We start from the raw sequence: 23,846 nt of genomic DNA on the forward strand, positions 1-23,846 counted from the left end.
TGAACCCACTTGGGGAATGATGTGTAATTAACCAGATTTTATTAGGGAGCTTAAGGCAAAGGAATCCTTAGGTGTCAGTAATCATAATATGACAGAATTCACCCTGCAGGGGAGGGAGAAGCTAAATTTGGATGCATCACTTTACAGTGGAGTAAAGGGAATTATAAAGGGATGAGAGAGGAGCTGGCCAAAGTTGATCGGAAGGGAACACTGACAGATGCAGGAAGTTTCTGGGAGCAATTTTTAAGGTTGAGGATCGATACATTTCAAAGATGAAGAGGTATTCTAAAAGGCAAATGACACAACCGTGGCTGACAAGGGAAGTTAAAGACAGCCTAATGCAAAAGAGAAGTAATATGATATATTAAAAATTGGTGGGAAGTTAGAAGATTGGAAAGCTTTTAAAAATCAACAGAAGACAACTAAAAAGAAATAAGGAGAAAAAAGATGAAATGTGAAGAGGGAGCCAATAATACATAAGAGGATACCAAAGGTTTTCTCAGATATATAAAGAGTAAGATAAAGACAAGGGTGGATATCAGACTACTGGAAAATGACGCTGGAGAAGTAATAATGGAGGCAAAGAAATGGTGGATGGAATTCCCATTCCCATTCTGAATCTCCCAGTGGCCACACATTTTAATTCCACGTCCCATTCCCATACTGATATGTCTATCCACGGCCTCCTCTACTGTAAAATGAAGCACCTCATATTCTGTCTGGGTAGTCTCCAATCTGATGGCATGAAAATTGACTTCTCAAACTTCCGCTAATGCCCCACCTCCCCCTCGTACCCCATCCGTTATTTATTTATATACACACCACCTTTCTCTCACTCTCCTTTTTCTCCCTCTGTCCCTCTGAATATACCCCTTGCCCATCCTCTGGGATTTCCCCCCCCCCCCACCTTTTCTTTGTCCCTGGTCCTCCTGTCCCATGATCCTCTCATATCTCTTTTGCCAATCACCTGTCCAGCTCTTGGCTCCATCCATCCCCCTCCTGTCTTCTCCTATCATTTTGGATCTCCCCCTCCCCCTCCCATTTTCAAATCTCTTACTAGCTCTTCTTTCAGTTCGTCCTGACGAAGGGTCTCGGCCCGAAACGTCAACTGTACCTCTTCCTAGAGATGCTGCCTGGCCTGTTGCATTCACCAGCAACTTTTATGTGTGTTGATGAAATTAATAGGTATTTTGTGTGAGTCTTCACTGTGGAAGACACCAGCAATATGCCAGAAACTCAAGAGTGTCAGGTGGCAGGAGTGAGTGGAGTTGTTATTACTAAGGAGAAGGTGCTTGGGAAGCTGAAAGGTCGGAAGGTAGTTAAGTCACCTGGACCAGATGGACTACACCCCAGGGTTCAGAAAAAGGTAGCTGAAGAGATTGTGGAGGCATTAGTAATGATCTTTAAATTTACTAGAATCACTAGATTCTGGAAAGCTTCCAGGGGACTGAAAAATTACAAATGTCACTCCACTCTTTAAGAAGAAGGGAGGCAGAAGAAAGGAAATTATAGGCCAGTTAGCCTGACTTCAGTGGTTGGGAAGATGTTGGAGTCCATTATCAAGGATGAGGTTTCAGAGTGCTTGGTGTCACGATAAAAAATGACCAAAATCAGCATGGTTTCTTTCAGAGGAACTCTTGCCTGACAAATCTGTTGGAATTCTTTGAGAAAATAACAATCAGGATTGACAAAGGATAGTCAGTGGATTTTGCTCACTTAGATTTTCAGAAGGCCTTTGACAAGCTGCTTCACAAGATAAGAACCTGGGGTGTTACAGGGGAAAAAACTAGCATGGATAGAAAATCAGCTGACTGGCAGAAGGCTAAGAGTGGGATTACAGGAGACTTTTTCTAGTTAGCTGCCGTTAACTAGTGGTGTTCCACCAGGGTTGCTGTTGGAAACACTTATCACGTAATATGTCAATGATTTAGATAACGGAATTGATGATTTTCAGGGCACATTTGCAGATGATATGAGGATAGGTGGAGAGACAAGTAGTGTTGAGGAAGCAGAGAGTCTGGAGAAGGGCAGGCAGATTGGGAGAATGGGCAAAAAAGTGGCAGATGGAATGTATTGTAGGGAAGTGTTTGGTGATGCACTTTGGTAGAAGGAACAAAGGCGTATACTATTTTCTAAATGGGGAGAAAATTCAAAAATCAGAGGTGCAAAGGAACTTCGAAGTCCTCGTGCAGTTTTCCATAAAGGTTGACACACACAAAATGCTGGAGGAACTCAGCAAGTCAGGTAGGATCTATGGAAATGAATAGATAGTTGACATTTCGGGCCGAGGCCCTTCTTTAGGACTGAGACTGAAGTGTGAAGGTGCCAAAATACAAAGATGGGGGGGGGAGGAGGTGGAGGAAAGGCTACCTAGAAAGGTGATAGGTACAGGTGGGTGGGAAACATTAAGGGTTGGAGAAGAAGGAATCTGATACAAAAGAGAGTGGGCCATAGGAGAACGGGAAAGAGGAGGCGACCCGGGGGAAGTAAAAGGCAGGTGAGAAAAGGTAAAAACATCAGAGTAGGGAATAGAGGAAGGTTGGGGGGGGGGGTGTGGGTGGGCAGAATTTGTTTACCAGAAGAAGAAATCGATATTCATGCTATTAGGTTGGGAGCTACCCAGACGGAATATAAGGTATTGCTCCTCACCTTGAGGGTGGCCTCCTCATGGACTGACAGGTCAGATCAAGAATGGGAATTGGAATTAAGATGTTTAGCCACCAGGGTGGCACACTTGTGGTGGATGGTGCGGAGGTGTTCGACGAAGTGGTCCCCCGATGCAGAGGAGGCCATATCGTGAGAACAATAAACGACACCAGCTGATTCACTGGTAAGGTGTTGCCTCACCTGGAAGGACTGCCTGCAGATCTGAATGGAGGTGAGGGAGCAGGTGTGGCACGTAGGCTGACTGCAGGGTTAAGTGCCCGGGAAGGAGATCAATGGGGAGGGACGAATGGACAAGGGAATTTTGGAGGGAGTGATCCCTGCGGAAAGCAGTTGGGGGTGAGGTAAAGATATGTTTAGTGGTGGGATCCCTTTGGATATGGTTAAACTTGTGGTGGATAAACTGTTGGGTGCAGAGGATGATGGGGTGGTAGGTAAGGACAGGGGGAACTCTATCACTGTTAAAGCAGTGGGAAGATGGGATGAATGCTTGTAACGAGAAATGGAGGAGATACAGGTGAGGAAATCATCAATAGCAGAGGGAGGGAGACCCTGTAATTTAAAGAAGGTGGACATCTTTGGTGCCCTGGAATGGAAAACTATGTCCTGGGAACAGGTGCGGTGGAGGTGAAAAAACTGAGAAAAGGGAATAGTATTTTTACAGGAGATAGGGTGGGAAGAGATATGGTCAAGGTAACCATAGGAATCAACAGGTTTATAAAAGATGTTGGCTGACATTTTGTCTCCAGAGATGGAAAAGGAGAGATCGAGAACAGGGAAAGAGGTGTCAGAGATGGACCAAGTGAATTTAAGGGCAGGGTGGAAGCCAGAGGGAAAGTTGATAAACTGAACAAGCTCAGCACGGGTGCATGATGCAGTGCTATGTAATAATGATAAAGGTTAATGGCTAAAGATTAATTTGCAGGTTGAGTCAGTGGTAAGGAAGGAAATTGCAATGTTAGCATTCACTTCAAGAGAACTAGAATATAAAAGCAAGAATGTAATGCTGAGGCTTTATAAGACATTGGTCAGTCTACATATGGAATATTGTGAGTAATTTTGGGCCCCTTATCTAAGAAAAACTGTGGTGGCATTGGCAAGGGTCCAGAGGAGGTTCACGTGAATGATTCTGGGATGAGAAGGTTAATGTATAAGGAATGCTTGATGGCTCAGGCCCTATACTCACTGGAGTTTAGAAGAATGAAGGGAGATCTCACTGAAGCCTATCAAATATTGAAAGGCCTAGACAGAGTGGATATGGAGAGAATGTCTCCTATAGTGGAGGAGTCTAGGACCAAAAGGCACAGCCACAGAATAGAGGGAGACCCATTTAGAACAGAGATCAGAATGAATTTCTTTAGGCAGACGGTAGTATATCTGTGGAATTTATTGCCACAGCCAGCCATGAAGGCCAAGTCATTGAGTATATTTAAAATAGAGGTTGATAGGTTCTTGATTAGTCAGGCTGTCGAAAGTTAGAGGGAAAAGGCAGGTGAATGGGATTGAGAGGGATAATAAATCAGCTATGATATAATGGTGGAGCAGACTCAATGGGCTGAATGGCTTAATTCTGCTCTTATGTCTTATGGTCTATGTTCCATATCAGCCTGACCTATGCTGTCTTCACATTCGTCAAGTTCTCTCTCATTGGTGGATACTGAAGCAAAGTAATATTGTTATAAAACATTTTATCTCAGCTCAGGCTGTTAAAACCTGAGGTACAGGGATAGTCAAGCATGCTCATTTCTCAATTGCTGGGAACTTTCAGACTCTTCCAGTGGTGTTTAGTATTATGGCTTTCTAAAAACTTATATAGATATTGCTGTGTAGCCTTATTTGTTTAACGGTACTGTGTGGTGTCTTTGAAATGATACCACTTGTAGATATTACTGTTGGGATAATGTATACCCTGTTCATGTTCCAAAGTCTTTCAATTTCCTCTTTTAATTCAGCATTTTTCTGGTATTTTTCACTTGTTGATTTGGAATGGCTATATCTATTAAGTAAGTTGTTCTTGCTTGTTTATCCTGAATTATTATATCCGAATAGTTATTATGGTTTGTCCTATCTATAATAATGGATCAGTCATAATATAATATGTGGGATTCTGAATCTAAAACTGGACCAGGCTTGTATTTACAGTAAGGTATGAATTCTTTTATGAGTTTGTATTTTAAAGCAAGATTTTGGTGAATGATGTTTGCCACTTGATTGTGCTGTGTAAGTAATCATATTGAGTTAAACTGTTACAGGATCCTGTAATGTGTTGGACTGTTTCTGTTTTCCTCTTGACATTTTCTGCATTTATTATTATTATTAAAATTTATTAAATACAAAAATGTATCTCACCAAACTCCTCCGTCTCCAACCACATATTCCAACTTCTACTTCTATTCAGTCCTACACTCACTCGACATTTTGGGTCAAAAACACTGTACCAATCCTCTCACTGCACAGATCACTGCTTAACACACTGAGTTCCTCCAGCAAATTGCTTGTGCAAAATACTAAATCGATGTGGGATTAATATTGTATTGGAATTTGTTAAATCATTATCACATGTACAGAGGTACAGTGATACGTTTTGTTTTGCATGTCACCTATGTAGATCATTTCAAAACAAAATCGCATTGAAGTAATACAAGGGAAAAACTAACATAATGCAGTATACGCTGTTGGGTACAAAGAACGTGTAGTGCAGATTGACAATAACGTAGAAAGGCTACAATGAGGTCAAATTTTCATCTTCGCTATGCAAGGTCCATTCAAGAGTCTAACAGCACACAGTAGAAGCTATCCTTGAGGCTGTTGTGCATGTATGTTCAAGCTTTTGTACCCTCTGCTCGTTGGAAGAGTGAAGAAGTGAGAATGTCCAGGATAGGATTATATTGGCTGCTTTTCTAAGGCAGTGAGAGTCCATGGAGAAGAGATTGGTTTTCATGTCTGTGTCCACAACTTTCTACAATTTTTTTCGGTATCTTGGGCAGAGTAGTTGCCATACCTAACTGTGATATATCAGCATAGGATGCTTTCAATAGTGCATCTGTAAAAATTAGTGAGGATCTTTCTGAAGTCTGGGCTGCCAGTCGTCATTAAGGCAAGTTATCTTATTTTTCTTTGGCACCAGGATAATAGTATATTTCTTAAAGCAACTGGGAACCTCCAATTGACCAGAGACGGCCGAGAACACCATGCAGGTTTTCATATAAAGCAAATGGATTGTTCATGAACGAGTGAGTGCGAAGATGGAGCCTCAGTTCAACGTTTGATATGAAAGATAACTCTCTCAGCATATCCGCACCTCATCGGTTTCAGCCTAAGTGTTGCACTCAGCTCTCTGAAATCAACAATTAATGCACAATCTAGAAATTTAAATTTGAGGATGCAAACACCCATTGTCCTCACCACATTGGAACAGGTGACTAAAAGTCAGGTCAGAAAGATAAGTTTTTGCGAGCATCATGAAGGAAAGAAAAATGTGAGCCAAGATGGTTGAAGGAATCTATAGTTCCAGGAGAAGGGCTGTATTTCAGTGGTTATCGACCTGGATCTGAACACAGTTGGGGGTGAAGCTGGACGTTTCAAATCAGAATTTCTTTGTCATTATTACACTTCTAAGGTCAATGGCCATGTAGGGGAACATCAGGGCAATAAGCAAATTAAAAAATGCAGCTTATGATCCATCTAGATCAGGGACAAACTTTGGTTCACTCTGCTATACTGGTGTTAAACTACTGGCAGGAATCCAGGAGTTAAATTCTATTGGTGTCCAGAGGCTAATTTTATTTCAGGATCAAACTGTTGAACAAAATCATATACAGTACTGCATTAAAAGCAGAAATTAGGACTCCGCCTTCCGCCTGTGGACATGTAAAACACAGTTTCTTTATGTCCGCCTTTAATTTCTCCCTTTTCCGACTCAAACTTTGAAATTTTAACTTTATTCAGTCGGATTTTGTAGAGTGACAGTTATAATTATGTCTAACACAAGAAGCACCAAATGAAATCCTGAGGCAGCCAAAGGTAAGCCTAAAAAGTTGCCAAGACTTCGGAGGAGCCACCCTGGGTAAATAGATTAGAGTCTCCAATCAGCTATATCGTTACTGGATTAACTGAACTGAAAGAAAGATTTCCCCCTTTGGAGGAAAAAATTGACTCTTTGAGCCTTGATCTTAAAGAGGTGAGTCGAAATGTGGGTGATACTTCTTCCCCTCTGGAAAAGGCTCAACAATGGATCGTGGATTTGGAGGCTCGCTCTCGTCAGAACAATATTCGAATTGTTGGATTAAAAGAGAAATTGGAATCCGCCAACACACTGGACTATTTTGCTAAAATGTTTCAATCTTTATTTCCAGAGGCTTGCGTGGAACTGCCGGAGATTGAAATGGCTCATAGGGTTGGTGCTCTAAAATCCTCGGATCAAAGTAAAAACAGGCATGTCGTTGTGAGTTTTCTTCGTTTCAGAGACAAAAAGCAGGAATTAAACAGAATGCTCAACATGACACACAACAAATGCGGAGAGAGAAAATGTGAAGGGGTGTTGGCACAATTTAGAGGATAGGTTATTGGAGAGGTAAAAAAACAAAAGAATAATCCGGAAGAGGTGTAAATAGGAGTAACAGGATCACTTTCTGAAATTGCTAAATCAATATCTGAGTCTGAAGGCCAACAGTGATGAGATGTTTAATTAACTGTACTTGTTATAAATGCACATCGAGTGTTGGTCTTTTATTTTTATTTTTATTCTTTTTATTTCTTTAAATTGGGTTCCTTTAGGTTTCTTGCTTTATGGCTACCTGTGAGCAAGCAAATCTCAAGGTTGTATAATTTATACATTCTTTTGTGATAAATGTACTTGAACTTGAAGTTTCCTTTGTTCAATTTATGGACAAATATGGTGCACCTGGCCCAGGGAACATAATCATGCCCTCCCAGAAGAACTCTTCATGCTGTAAAACAAAAGGTTTTTCATCAAGACTGGAGATTCAGTGATCGGTGACTTTGGACAGCTCCCAGCGGATTGGAAGACAGCAAATGTCACGCCACTGTTTAAAGAAGGATATAGGCAAAAGGTGGGTAACTATAATTAGCTATAGTTACCCGCCTTTTATGTTAGCTGCCTGTTATGTTATGTTAGCCTGTAGTTGGGAAAATGCTTAAACCTATCATTAAGGAAGAAATAATGAGACATCTGGATAGCAGTGCTCACACAGGCAGACACGGTACGGATTCATGAAGGGTGGCTTATATTTGATAAACTTACTGAAGATCTTGAAGGAAACAATGAGTGCAAAGGATAGGGGGGAACAGGAGGATGTTGTACTCAGTGGCCACTTTAAAAGGTACACCTGCTGGTTAATGCAAAAATGTAATCCGCGGCCAATCATGTGGCAGTAACACAATGCTTAAAAGCATGCAGACATGGTCAAGAGGTTCAGCAGTTGTTCAGACCAAACATCAGAATGGGGAAGAAATGTGATCTCAGTGACTTTGACCGTGGAATGATTGTTGGTTCCAGACAGAGTAGCTTGAATATTTCAGAAACTGCTGATCTCCTAGGATTTTCGCACACAGCGGTCTCTAGAGTTTACAGAGAATGGTCCAATAAACAAAAAGTCATCCAGTGAGCAGCAGTTCTGTAGGTGAAAATGCTTTGTTCATTAAGGAGGTCACAGGGGAATGGCCAGACTGGTTCAAGCTGGTAGGAAGGTGACAGTAACCGAAAGAATCGTGTGTTACAAGTGATCTGCAGAAGAGCATTTCTGAATGCACAACACATTGAACATTGAAGTGGATGGGCTACAGCAGCAGAAGACCATGAACAATCACTCAGTGGCCATATTAATAGGTACAGGAAGTACAGAGGCATTTGATAAGGTGGCGCATAAAAGACTTAATCATAAGCCTAGAGGATTGGTTTACCAATATGAGGCAGAGAGTTGGGAAAAATGGGTGTTTCTCTGGTTGATTGTCAGTGGTGGGTGGAATGCTGAACGGATCGGTACTGGGTGCGCAACTGTACACAATTTGCATTAACAATTTGGAAGAGGGGCCAGAGTGTAGCGAATTTGAGTATGCCAATGACACTAAATCAAATGTTAAAGCAAATTGTGGAGAGTCTGCAGAAAGTTATAGACAGGTTAAGTAAGTGAGCAAGCTTCTGGCAAATGGAGTACAGTGTTGGTAAAGGAAAGGTTCTCACTTTGGGAGGAAAATAGATCAGATTATTATTTAAATGGTGAAAGATTGCAGCATGCTGTTGTGCAGAGGGACTTGGGAGTACTTGTGCATGAAATTCAAATGCTTGTTTGCAGCTGCAACAGTTAACAAGAAGGTAAATGGAACGTTGGTCTTCATTGTTGAATTTAACAGCAGGGAGGTCTAGCTGCAACTGTACAAGGTACTGGTGAGACCACATCTGGTGTACTGCGTACAGCTCTGATCTCCTTACTTGAGGAAAGATATACTGGCTTTGGAGGTGGTACAGAGGAGGTTCACAGGGTTGATTCTGGAAAAGAGAGGGTTAGTTTAAGAGGAGAGATTGAGTCACCTGGGACTACACTCACTGGAATTCAGAGAGGGATCTTATAGAAACATGAAAAAAGGGACAAACAGAAAGTAAAAATGTTGACTCTTGTGTCCCCTGCTTCATATATTTGTGCTTTCTTTATGCTTACATAACAGACAACCAGTGACTGGGTGTGAGAACCACATGCAACAAAGAATGTGATTCTGTTAAGCCATTTAATGGCTCTTATGGTCATTCTGTCTGCCACACACTCCTTCCAAGACCCATGTAATGACTGGTGTAAGTACAAAAAAAATGTTCAAACTGGCAGGCTTTGTTTCCTTGAAGAATGTGGACGACTTCTGTACACAAAATGATGTCCAGATTCCTCAGCTGTGTAAAAGTCACTCATGGGATCTCTGACTATGCTCTTCCCCATGTAATTTTTACTAACACTATATGTAACCAACAAACAAATGTCCAACTATCCAGGCATGGAGACTACAGATGACCTGGTATTCATTCTACTTTATTTCATTAAACCCATGTTAATGTAGCAGGTCCAGATTACAAAGAAGTGTTCATAGCTTTTTTAATCAGTGTCTTTAATCTTCTTTGCAATCAACCATGTCACGATCGCAATGTACACATGTGGCTTGGCAGAATCAGTGTCAAATGGTGCAAATGAAACTTTGCAAATCTTTACTACTGATATTCGCAACTGTGGTACATATTTACGCATCCGAATAATGAAACTGCAGCACTAAGGTCTCAGTGCAACAGGAAGTAAGAATTCAGGAGCATATTATATTAGTCGATAATTTGCCCTCACAGCAGAGTAATTTTTCAAATTGGTGTGTAAATATCACTTAAATGTTATGAACCAACATAGTTGCCTGAAGGAAACCACCATCTCATTAATCCAGTGGTCCTCTCAAGGTGGGCATAAAATACACCATGAAAATATAGAATTGTAACTTGCCCTTATTTTTTGTGGCACACAGGGATGTTTTGTAAAGTGTCTACTGCTATGCAAAATAAACTCAATTTGCATTACAAAAATAATGCAAGAAACCACAGCCACAGCAGGAAACACTTGCATGCCAGGGTTAAAGGAGAAAGAATGAGTAGAAGTATTTTACTACACCACCCCCACACCCACTCTCCTTCACCATTCCCCATTCCTGTTTCTCTCTCTCGACTTACCTCCTCACCTCCCCATCACTCCCCTCAGGCACTCCTCCTCCTTCCCTTTCTTCCATGGTCCTATCAGATTCTCCGTCCTCCAGTCCTTTATCTCTTTCACTGATCAACTTCCCAGTTCTTTACTTCACCCCCCTCCCCTGGTTTCACCTATCACCTACCACCTTGCACTTTTTCCTCCCCTACCCCCATCTTCTTACTCCTCATTTTTTCCCCAGACCTGATGAAGGGTTAAGCCCAAAATATTGACCGTTTACACTTTTCTGTAGATGCTGCCTAGCCTACTGAGTTCCTCCAGCATTTTGTGTGTGCTGCAAAGTGTTTTAATGTAGTCCCTTCCAGATCCTATTTAGGACATTACAAAACTTATCACAGTCAATTAACTGTAGTCACCTCTGTAACATCAGTAATGCTACCACCAATTTATGCATTACAGTGTAGGTTAATGTAAGTGGTGGAAACACACGCATCATTCACAACCACCAACACTGAGCTGGAGTTCACTTTAGGAGGCTGTGTCTGACGTGTTGATGTAACGACGATAAGTCTTTTACCACGCTTTATGTTCTGTGTTTGGTTGAAAATAACATGAGTTGATACAGTTTCCCTTAAACTTAAAAAGCCTCTGTTGTTTTATTTAAGAAAACCTACGTTGGTAATGTGGATGTTCTAGGATATTTCCTAGGATAGTTACTCAACATATCGGCCAATGCAGTTGCTTTGAAACTGCTGGAGTTTTGGGAGCAAAATGCCGTGGTTCGGTTTGTACAAGCAAGGTCCAATTCGCACTGCGAGAAATCTCCACAGATGGCACCAGATATTACTACGTGATCGTGTCGCTCAGTAGTTCCACGACAGTGAGAATGGTGAGTCTGCTTGAACACTCACCTGAATGCAAAAAGTATGGCACGTCAAAAACTCGCCTATTACAGACTTCCGGACTATCAGAATCTGAGCACGCCAAACAGTTGCTCCCCTCACTCTGCCTGGGGATGCTCGGCCTTCAGAGCTAATGGACCATGTGTTGCCTCTCCTGCTAATCACCGTCCTTTTTTTATTTTTAAAGAACTCTTCATGCAGCAAATGCCTGATCATGTTCACACTGCCCTCGCTGATGCACCCATAAAGAACTACAGGGAGCTTTGCTAAAATGGCTGCTAGTCTACACTCAGCCAGGCAGAGGTGCATAATTCCTCCTCCTTTCCCTACCTCAATAAGCCCAGTCAGTAGGGCTCTCCAACACACGCATGCCCACAGCAGCAGAATAGACGTCAGGTCTGTGCTTTTACCAAACTCCTTTTGGTACGAACGCCAGGAAGTGCTGACCCTCTTACAGCTCCAAAAGTGCCAGCACATCAGGACATCAGAAGTCTGTGAATACCGTGGATTCCATCTGCCAGGGTCATCTACTGTTCATTATGGAGACCCTTTCAAGGCCACATTTCTTATGGGACCCAGCTGCTCAGATGAGCGTGCTACCAGGTAAAGAGCACAAAACCTCACTGGAAGCTGCCAACAGCAACAGGATCCAGACTTACAGGACACGATGGGTGACGCTCTGCTTCAGTGGGCGACATTATACAAGGGACTTTGTCCTGGCTAGACCTCAGCTCGGCACAGATTTCCTGTGTGCCCAAGGACTGTTGGTTGATCTTAAGAACTGCCGGCTTGTGGATGTCAAGGAGTTTGGGTCATTATCCTGCTTCCCCAGTAAGTTCCCACAACAACTCTGTCAAGTGCATGCACCACCGCATATGCGTTTCCTCGACTGCTGGGCAAAATCCAAAACCTCATCAAGCCCACATTCAACATTACAGTCACAAAACATGGGGTCGAGCACCACATTTCCACAACTGGCCCACCAGTCCGTGCCCCTGCGCACAGAATGGACCCAGAAAAGCAGGCAACCGTGAAGGCTGAGTTTGCCAATGTGGAAAGGCTTGGTATTGTACGCAGGTTGAATACTCCCTGGGCTTCAGCACTCCACAATGGTCCCAAAGTCTGATGGTGGTTGCCACCCATGTGGTCATTAGCTTAACAAGGCCACACCTCTGCCTGTTACCCTGTCCCACACATCCTAGACTTTTCAACACGTTTGGCTGGAAAGTCATTCTTTTCTTAAGTTGATTTAGACAGGGGCTACCATCAGATGCCTGCGTGCTCGGAGGACATCCCCAAAGTGGGGGTGATATCCCTATTTGACCTCTGAATTTCTGCACATGCCGTTTGGGCTGAAAACTGTAGCACAGACTTTCCAACGACTGGTAATGACTTAAGATTTTCCTTTTGTTTACCTGGATGACGTATTTGTCGTCAGTGCATCCAAATCCAAACATTTATCCACACACTTTGAGCACTTAAGCCAACACAGGTTGATCAGAAACCCTGCTAAATGCCAGGTTCGGTTGTTAGCTATTCAATTTCCTGGCCATCACATTTCCACAGAAGGTGAGAAACTCCTCCCAGCAAAAATCACCGCTATTATGGATTTCCCACCGCCCCGCACTACAAAAAAATTGCAGAGTTTTTTAGGTATGGTGAATTTCTATCACCGTTTCATTCCATAAACTGCTGAACTTGTGCTCCCCTTGTGTGTTGCCTTTAAAGGCAATGCCCCAAATCGTGTACTTGACTGGTCAATGGACAAGACCAGAGTACTTGATGACACCAAACGAGCTCTCTCCAAAGCAACCCTACTGGCACAGTCACTCCCAAATGCACCCATTGCCATTACGACCGATGCTTCAGACTAAGCTGTGGGTGCTGTGCAGGAACAGCAGGTCAGAGTCATGTGGCAGTTGCTCGCCTTCTTCAGCTGGCAGCTCCGATTCCTGAAAGGAAGTACACCACCTTCAACCGTGAGCTTCTCGACTCTATCTGGCTGTCCACCATTTTCATTTTCTACTACAGGGTCGCTATTGAACAGTGTTCATTGACCACAAATCCCTCATGCACGTGACAGCCAAAATATTAGACCCTTGGTCTGCATGGCAGCAACACCACCTGGCCGACATATCTGAGTTCACGAGTGACATCAAGGGGAAAAATAACGCCCTGGCTGATTGCCTCTCACGGCCAGCTATTGAGGCCATACACGTAGGCGTTGACTATGCCGGTGTGGCAGCTGACCAAGCTACTGACCCAGAGGTCCAGGCTAACCAAAGAGCAGTCACAGCCGTGCCATCAGCTGACAGTAAGTTTGGGGAAGCTGGGGTTTCTCTCCTGTTCGATGTCTCAACTGGTCATCCTCACACCCTGGTGCCCGCAAACTGGAGGGGTACCATTTTTAGCTCCATTCATGACCTCTCACATCCTGGCCCAAAGGCCTCACAGAAACTGGTTCAACTAAAGATTGTGTGGTACAGCCTTAGAAAGGACCTGCGTGACTGGAGTGCAGCCTGTGTTGAGTGCCTGCGGACAAAAACTAACCATCATGTTTGGGCACCATTGATTCCTTTCGAGATCCCTGAGCGATGGTTTGACCATGTGAATGTGGATCTTGTTGGTCCTTTTTTCCCCCACCCACAGTTTCATGCACCTCCTTACCACGGTGGACATTATCAGCAGGTGGCCAGAGGTCGTCCCTCTACCATCGACAAAGGCCACTGACATGGCCCGGGCGTTCAACAACACTTGGGTTGCCCAGTTTGGCACACCATCTGATAATTCCTCTGACTGCAGTCTCCAATTCACATCAGAACTCTGGGATGCAATGGCCCAGAACCTCAGCGTTAGGCTACATCACACCACGGCATATCACCCACAGTCCAAAGGCCTGTGTGGTTTCACCACTACTTAAAGGCTGCTCTGAGGGCTTCCCTAATGATGAGTATTGGCATGTCATCTCCAGCAGGTGCTGCTGGGGCTCTAAATGGCTTCAAAGGAGGACCTGCAGTAGAACCTGGTTGAGTTGGTATACGGGCAGCCGTTACAAGTTCCAGCTGATTTTATTCCTGACACCACGACCGCCAGGTCGGCCTTTCAGCAGTATTCCACCCTCCCCAGTAAACTCAATTCCTCTGTATCTATTCCTACCTCCCATCAGAGCGTATAGCACTCTTGTGTTCCTGTTGACCTACACACCGCGTTATTCATTCTCCTCTGCCACAATGCACACCTGCATCCCCTTAGGCCCCCTTACAATGGCCCGTTCTGTGTTTTGGATCAGAAAGAAAAGACTTTTATCATAGATAGGAAGGGTACATCTGAAGGTATTTTGGTAGATCGCCTTAAACCAGCCCACCAAGAGTTGGAGGATTCCACTACCATGCCCTTGGCATTACAACAGGACCATAAGAGTGTCAACACACCTCTGGATTAGCCAGAGGCACCTGCTGTTATTCCACCCATGGAATACAAGATCCAAGCCAGGCGCCTTGTCTGAAATCTGGACGGGCTCACAATGCTAGCTTTGGTTAATTCTGGTGGGAGCCTGTTTAGGGTAATGTAGGGGTGAAACCATATGCATAATTTACAACCGCTATTCTTAAACTAGGGTTCATTTAAGAGACTGGTCTGACACGATAATGTAATGATATGAAGTTTTTTTTTACCACGCTTTATGTTTTGTGTTTGGACGACATTAAAGCGAGGTGTTACAGTTTCCCTTAAACTTAAAACGCCTCTGCTTTTTTATTTACAAAATCCTACAACAGAATTAGAACTAGATAAGTTGATTTCAAGTGCAAGTGCTAAGCAGGACTCAAGGTATAACATCTTTCCTCCTTTAAGTAACTGATATTGCACCTATAAATTTGACCAGGAAGCTAGAGGAGCCCTTGTATTATTTTCTCATCAAAAGACAGCACTTCCTCAGTTCTGTCCTGCCAAGTCTCAGAGGTGGAATTTGAATCCAAAGCCTCCTTTTCTCAGAGATGAGAGCACTGCCAGTGCAGAGATGGGAGCCTCACACAGAAATCAAGAACTTGGAGCAATTAATTCACATTCTTTTTCTGCATCAATCACATTAAAATCCATTTGACTTGCAGGAGATCATTCCAGCAATCATTTCCAAGTAAAATCCTACATATCACAAAATTCGACTGGACACATACAGGTATAGCGATGTCACTATGTGTATAATACTCATATCCACATTTCCCAACAAATATCGGAGTCATACAGGATGGAAAAGGGCCCATCGGTCCACTGGTCAATGCCAACCAACTTGCCTATCTAAGCAAGTCCCATCTGCTTGAATTTGGCCCATAAGCCTCAAAACCTCTCCCTATCCACATATTTATCCAAGTGTCTTTTAAATGTTGTTATGGTGCCTGCCTCAACCACTTCCTCTGACAGCTTATTTCATATACACACCATCCTCTGGTTGAAAAAGTTGCCCCTCAGATTCTTATTAAATCTCTTTCCTCACACCTTAAACCTTTGCCCTCTAGGTTTTGATTCTCCAAAGCTGGGAAAATGACTATATGCATTCATTCGATCTATGCACTCATGATTTTATACATAAGATCACCCTTTATTCTCCCACATCCAAGGAATGAAGCCTCATCCTGCACAACCTTTCCCTGAAACTCATTCCTTAAGTCTTGGGGATATCCCCCATAAATCTTTTCTGCACTCCTTCCAACTCAATGGCACCTACGCTGCAGCAGAGTGACCAGAACTGAACACAATATTGCAAATGCGGCCTCACTATTGTCTTACACAATTGCATCCCAACTTCTATGCTCAATATACATCAAAGTTGCTGGTGAACGTAGCAGGCCAGGCAGCATCTATAGGAAGAGGCGCAGTCGACGTTTCAGGAAGGGTCTCGGCCTGAAACGTCGACTGCGCCTCTTCCTATAGATGCTGCCTGGCCTGCTGCGTTCACCAGCAACTTTGATGTATGTTGCTTGAATTTCCAGCATCTGCAGAATTCCTGTTGTTCTATGCTCAATGCTCAGTCCCTTGACGGATGACATTTGGCCAGTGTGCCAAAAGTCTTTCTAACCATCCTATCTGCCTGTGAATCTTTAGAAAGCAAATTGCAATCACAGTAGAACAGTATCATCAGTGCATCTAGGAGCAGAGGGCACTATCTCGATGCTTTACTTATTTTTTTCTTGTTATTTATGTTATTTATTGGCCTGAGTGCGCAGTTTCAGAACCCACTGAATGCCTGCTCCAACAGCTCCCAAGCTTCACATAGGCACTGCAACTGACAATGGGTTCTTCGGTCACCAGTTAGCTGCTGTTGTATTCAGCCAAAAGGTGGCTGAGTGGAGGCACTCTATTAGCAGCCATCAGCAGCTGCCACACCAGCGTCACTTACCTCTGCAAAATGATGTTATTTGCCCAGAAGGAAGGTGCCTTTGAACAGTGTTCATGTGCTCAGAATCATTTATAACTACAAAAAATCAATTATGACAAAAGTCAAAACTTATAATGGTTGGATCTAAACCTTCGTAGCCTTGTGCCTTTTATATGGGTTTTGAAAGAATATAACTGTGCTTGGCTGCTGTAAAGATGATCCCATCATCTTTGAGTGTAGAAAGACATCCTTAATCAATCACAGCATCACAGAATGATTACAGCATGGAAGGCTATTCTGCCAAAAAGTTAGTATTGGCCCTACAGCAATCCAGCTAATCCACTCCCTCGCTGTTTCCCCACAGCCCTGCAACTTCTGTCCTTTCAGATACTTGCCCAGCTCTCCAGTCCAACTCGTTTCTACTACAACCTCCGGTAGTGCTGCATCGTAGACGCTCTCCAGTTATAAGTGGCACCTTTCTGCTCAATCAACTCATCAAACAGCCCCATGGTGGCACATCGCTATTCATTTACAGCTACAATCTGCTCCATGGGTGGCAGGTACCAGAACCCCACTTGGATCAGGATGAGACTGCACAGAGTAGAAAGATGTGTGGCCTTTCTCTGAGTCTTCATAACTGCTGCCAGTTGAACCCGTAGGCATTGTGGGGCAGGACGACCCACATCCTATTATCTAATCATAGTCATACTGTGATACAGCATGCAAACAGGTCCTTCCATCCACCGGCTCCACATCAGCCATCCATTTACATTAACCCTGTATTTTTACTCACCCCACATTTTCATCAGCTCTCCATGGATTTCACCACTCACCTGCATACCAGGGGAAGCTATCATTGTGTTATAGTGTAGGAGGAAACTGGAGCACCTGGATAAAATCCACATGGTCACAAGGAGAGCGTGCAAGTTCCCCGCAGACAGCACCCAAGGTCAGAGCTGAGCCCAGGCCGCTGTCAGTAAGATACCAGCTCCACTACTTGCCTACAGATGATACTACAGTCCGCCCTCCTTATCCACGGGTTCCGCATGTCCGGATTCAACCAACCGTCGATCGGGAAAACCCGGAGGTTCTCTCTCCAGCACTCGTTGTTTGAGCATTGTTCGCGTCGCGTCCCATTCGGTCGCTACTTTGGAAGGAGTTTAAGGCTAGTAAGGGATGGCTGGCTAGCTCTGTAAAGTGCTACAGCCTCAAAAACTTAAAGATCACGGGAGAATCAGCATTGGCTGTTGCCGAGGCAGCATCAGTGTTTCCAGAAGACCTATGATGGTTGTGTCTGTACTGAACACGTACAGACTTTTTTTTCTTGTCATTATTCCCTAAACAATACAGTATAACAACTATCTCCATAGAATTTACATTGTATTAAGTATTATAACTAATCTAGAGATGATTTAAAGTATACGGGAGGATGTGCATAGGTTATATGCAAATACCACACCATTCTATATAAGGGACTTGAGCATCCGCGTTTTTTGGTATCCGCGGGGGATCCCGGAACTAATCCCCACAGATAAGGAGGGCCAACTGTATTCTTAGTACCAAAAGGAAGCCTTTGCTGGACATGATCCAGAGCTAGAAGTGATCTAAAATACAGTTCTGTGCAAAAGTCTTAGAGATATATAAATAAACCAGGGTGCCTAAGACTTTTGCACAGTACTGTATTTGTCAATGTGGAGCAGAGCGAGTTTGTAAATCTGGCAGGAGCAAATAAGGTTGGGAATGGTGAGGAGGGAGTGCCGTGGGAGGGGTGTGGAACTGGTGGTAGAGAAGGAGTGTCAGGAGTAGTGGCAAGGGGTGGTGTGGGTGCAGACACATCCAGTCCTGAGACTCCAGGCAAGGTCATTTGATTCCAAGCACTTGGTTTATTGATCATTGCAGAATGTCTCTCAGGTGCTTCCAGCCCTCTCCGTTCTCCTTTCCCCACCACACTCTCAGTCCACAATAGAGACTCATATCAGAATCGGGTTTATATCACTCACATATGTCATGAAATTTGTTTGCTATTTGTGGCAGTAGTACAGTGCAATACATAAATCGCTACAGTACTAGACCTAAGACTTTTGCAGAATACTGTACATAGTTCCCTGAAGTGGTGGCAAAGTCAGACAGAGGCGAAGAAGGTGTATTGCATACTTGCAATGAATACAGGAGCTGGGATATCATATGACAGCCCTATGAGACATTGGCGATGCAACACCGAGTATATTGTGTGCAGATCTGGTCATAATACTATGGGAAATGCATAAGCCGAAGAAGGTAGAGTAAAAATTCATAAGGCGATTGCAGAGACTGGAGGGCTTGAGGAGAAACTGGACAAGCTTAGACTTTTTTCCACAAACAGAAGAAGGATGAAGGGTTTCTTTATAGATGCTTATACAATCATGAGTGGTGATGGGCACAATCTTTTTCCAGGGCAGGGGAACCTGAAAACAACAGGGTACTGGTTTAAGGTGAGAGAAAAATGTTTTTATGGTGATCTAAGGAGCAGGATTTGTGCACAGATGATGGGGGTTACATGGAACAAGCTTCCAGAGGATCTTGCAGAGGTGAGAACAATCACAGCATTTAAAATGCATGTACATAAATTAAAAAAAAAAGGTTTAGAGACACATGGGCCAAATGTAGGCAAATGGATCCAGCTTAGTTATGAATCTTCATTACCATGGACAGGTTGGGCCAAAAGGCCCCTTTTCAATCCTGTATAACTAAAATTCAAAGAGGAGTAAGACAGGGATGCATTGCCTCACTGGAATTATTTAATATCTATAGCGAAATGATTCTCAGAGAAATAGAAGACCTAGATGGGATAAAAATTGGAGGTGTTAACATCAACAATATAAGATATGCAGGCAATACCACCCTAATAGCAAGTGCTGCAGAAGACCTACAAATCCTCCTAGACAAAGTAGTACAAACAAGTGCAGATTTTGGTCTAACCGTCAACTGTGAAAAAAACAAATGTACAGTAATATCAAAACAGCAGGATACTCCCAACTGCCAATTGTACATCGGTAACCAAGAGATTGAACAAAACACCAGCTTTAATTACCTTGGTAGCTTTATATCACAAGATGCTAGAAGTAAAGTAGAAATAAAAAGAAGAATTGCCATTGCCAAAACCAACTTCCAAAAAATGAAACCCATTTTTACCAACAGACACATTTCTATGACAACAAGGCTTAGGCTACTAAAATGTTACATCTGGTCAATCTTGCTGTATGCTTCTGAAACATGGACTATAACACCAGAACTCCAAAGAAACTTAGAAGCAACAGAAATGTGGTTTCTTAGAAGAATGCTGAAAATATCATATAGAGATAGGGTAACTAATGAGACAGTACTCCAACGTCCCATACAAAAAGATCTTCAATGAGAACATTAAATGAGAGGAAACTTAAGTTCCTGGACCATGTCATCAGGAAGGGAGAAATAGAATGCCTTACATTACAAGGCCATATGCCTGGGAAACACGGAAGAGGAAGGCAAAGAAGAAAATATATGGACACTGTGAAAGAACTAACAGATCTAAGAGTGCGAGATATCATTGACGCTGCAAGGGATTGTTCGATGTGGAGAGTCATGATCGCCCAGGCGTGTAGCGCGCACGGCACATGAAGAAGAAGATAACTAACTATAACCACAGTTCAATAAAGTTACAGTCAACGAGTAAGGAAACTAGCACAGAGATTCAATTCACTCGATTCGACAAGTACTGGAAGGCAGTACGATTTTGCAGCTTCATACAATAGAAGATTTACGCTCAGGGACCACTTCAGGTACCTCCCGTATCTAATAAATTGGCCATTGAGTACGTGTTTATAGTCTTCTGCTGCTGTAGCCCATTCATTTCGAGGTTCAACATGTTGTGCATTCAGAGATGCTCTTCTGCACTCCACTGTTGTAATGTGTGGCTATTTGAATTACTGTCACCCTCCTGTCAGCTTGAACCATTCTGGCCATTCTCCTCTAACCTCTCTCATTAACAAGGTACTTGCGGCAACGGAACTATTGCTCACTGGATTTCTTTGTACTATTCTCTATAAACTCTAGAGACTGCCGTGTGTGAATCGTCCAGGAGATCAGCACTTTTTGAGATACTCAAACCACCCCATCTGACACCAACATTCATTCTACGGTCAAAGTCACTTAGATCACCATAAATTGAAATACATTCACTAGTGGGTAAGGAGCTCCACTAAATACCAGTGCACAGATATGCTCCAGTGATCTGTCTGCACATTACTAGAGAAGATTTCCAAGCACACATTATGTCAGGCTTTTAGGGAGGAAGCAGAGCAACAACTTCTTGTTTGCTCACTGCTGCTAACAAAACTACACTACTTGGCATACCATCTGGACCTCTTAAAATAGTAGCATCCTGGAAGAGCTGGAAGTCTCTCGGTGAACTGTCACTGAGAAATACCAGAAGCAGGTTCCCCACCCTGCTGGTAATATATCCTGAAATTGTGACAAGAAAGCTGTATAATTGGAGAGAGGATCTGAACACTTGCACACCTGCACTAATATAGAACTCAAAAGATGGTTTCAGATTTTCAGAATTGACCCTATGAGTGGTTGCTTTAATTGCACCCCCATCAAAGATGCAAGTTAAGGCTGGGTCCCTTTAAGAGGAGACACAAGAGATTGAAGATGCTGCAATCTGGAGCAACACACGAACTGATGGATGTACTCAGTGGGTGAGACAGCATCTGTGGCGGGAAATGGACTTCCAATGTTTTGGGTCAACATGTTCATCTGGACCCTGAATTCCTCCAGCAGTTTGCGTGCTGTGCTAAATTTGTTAAAGCCTGCCTCTCTGTTTGTGGTCCATACTGTTTCCATTCTGCACGTGCAAACCAGAGGCAGCAGCAGAATGAAATGTGCAATGTTTGACATGGGATGGTAATCCAGGTCCCAGAATGCTTTCTATACGAATGATACACAAGAACACTTACAACCAAACAACTGAATAGTCACAAGCAATTGGGTTTCGCTGTTAATTCAGTACCGCAAGTCAATCCCTTAGATGTTAACAATAAGACACTATGATCGTGATTGCACTGGGGAGATTCACCAGAGGTGGCCTGAAGTAGAGTGTTTCTGTTATCAGGAGAGACTGGAGAAGCTGGCTTGGCTGAGGGAGTATCCGAATGAGGTGAACAAAATTCGGAGGGGTATAGATAGGACTGATAATGGGAAACCACTGTTCAATCTTTGAATCTAATCAAGACTTTCAAACATTGTAGGGACAATTTCTGAATTATTTTCAAAACCTTTGATTTGCTGTTAAAGCACAGATGATGACTAACAATCTTTTTTCTTTTTTTTCTCTTATTCAGCTTCGGTCTTGGTAGTGGGTTAGATTTTTTTAATATAAAAAAATTATTATTTTTCAATCTTACAAACTAATTAATTTGTACGAATATAGGGTAAGGAGTCTTTATATGGGATTTAGTTTAATGTATTGACATATATGTTTTTTATCCTGTACTCTGTATTCTTATATATAAATTAATAAAAATATTGGAAAGAGATCATGGGAAACCAGGATAAGATTTAAGATAACACACACCAAATGCTAGAGGAACTCAGCAAGTCAGGCAGCATCTATGGAAATGAATAGATAATCAATGTTTAGGGCCAAGACCCTTCTTCAGGATTGAGAAGGAAGAGGGAAGATGCCAAAATAAAAAGGTGAGGGAGTAGGGGAAAGAGGCTAGCTGGAAGGTGATAGGTGAATAAAGGTGGGTGGGAAAGGCAGGAGAAGAAGGAATCTGATAGGAGAGGAGAGTAAACCATAGGAGAAAGGGAAGGAGGAGGGGGGCCCAGGGAGATTGATATGTAGGTGAGAAGAAGTAAAAGGTCAGAGTAGGCGATAGAGGAAAGATGGAGGGGGGGGGGGAATAAGCTTACTGGAAGGAGAAATCGATATTCATGCCATCAGGTTGGAGGCTACCCAGACAGAATACAAGGTTATGCTCCTCCGCTCTGAGGGTGGACCCATCTTGGCATGAGAGGAGGCCAGGGACCGACACGTCAGAATTAAAACGACTGGCCACCGGGAAGTCCAGCTTGTGGCGGATGGTGCAGAGGTGCTCAATGCAATGGTTCCCCAATTTACGACGGGTCTCACTAATGTAGAAGAAGTGAGCATCAGGCGCACCGGACACAGTCGATGACCCCAGCAGACTCACAGGTGAAGAGTGGAAGGACCGTTTGGGGCCCTGAATGGAGGCAAGGAAGGAGATGTTCAGGCAGGTGTAGCATGTAGGCCGCTGCAGGGATAAGTGCGGGGAAGGAGATCAGTGGGGAGGGTCAAATGGACAAGGGAATCACGAAAGGGAGTGACCCTGTGGAAAGTGGAAGGGGGGAGGTAAAGATATGTGTGTTTAAAAAGGTTCTGAGGAAGAATTCTTTCACCCTGAGAGCGGCTGGAATGTGGAATACTGTGACTGAGTGGGTGGTGAAGGTATGCACTCTTATAACATTTAATAAGTATCTAGATGAGCAATTGAACGGTCAACATATTGAAAGCTGCAGATGGTGATGGAATTAGAAAAGTATTTGGTGGTCAGCATGCACATGGTGGATTGTACAGACTGTTTTGACGCTGTGTGACTCCATGTGACTCTTTGTAAGATCAGAATGTATTTTCTTCTGGTTTGTACACAGTTAAACTACACGCATATACTTCTACCTCACATAATCAGTATTCAAAGGTAAGATTTAGTTTCTTTTTGACAATGGCACTTTTAACTTTATTCTTGTACCTAGTTAATCTAATTAACACAATTTTTTAACACTGATCTTTTCATAATAGAAAAGTCAATCAAAGAACAGGTACCATAATCCCCCTGCTTTGAGCTATGCAGCAGATTAGGAAGGGAACCAATTAAACCCAGTTCTAGGTGCCAAAAGGATAACCTAGATAAAGATAATGAAAGCATTTTTGAAGATTGCACTGCAAAGCTCTGACTACATTTTTAAGAATGGATAGTTTTAAACCAGCACTCACACAATAGAGAATCGGTATTGGTCCAAGTCTTCTAGGCATGGTGACTCTGTAGAGAATCTGCTTTGTTCAACAGGGCTCTGGCACTTATCCTTCCCATTAAACTCGGCCAGGTTATGTCGACTTCCCTGCAAACAAAAGGCAAAATGTGTAATGTCCATCACTGTAAAAATGCTGCACTACGA

At 43.2% G+C, this 23,846-nt stretch overlaps 1 protein-coding gene across 1 annotated transcript in view; it reads right to left on the reverse strand.

The window, feature by feature from the left end:
- Positions 1-23,846, reverse strand: part of ofcc1 (orofacial cleft 1 candidate 1) — a gene marked incomplete at its 5' end in the record, with an annotated part of 305,954 nt that overhangs the window by 182,539 nt on the left and 99,569 nt on the right. The window contains one exon of the mRNA XM_063042829.1: positions 23,665-23,789. Coding sequence (XP_062898899.1) covers positions 23,665-23,789 — 125 coding nt within the window. The remainder of the gene's footprint in view (positions 1-23,664; positions 23,790-23,846) is intronic.

The sequence above is a fragment of the Mobula hypostoma genome, chromosome 1 (genome assembly GCF_963921235.1).
Source record: "Mobula hypostoma chromosome 1, sMobHyp1.1, whole genome shotgun sequence".
In the NCBI taxonomy this organism is placed as follows: Eukaryota; Metazoa; Chordata; class Chondrichthyes; order Myliobatiformes; family Myliobatidae; genus Mobula; species Mobula hypostoma.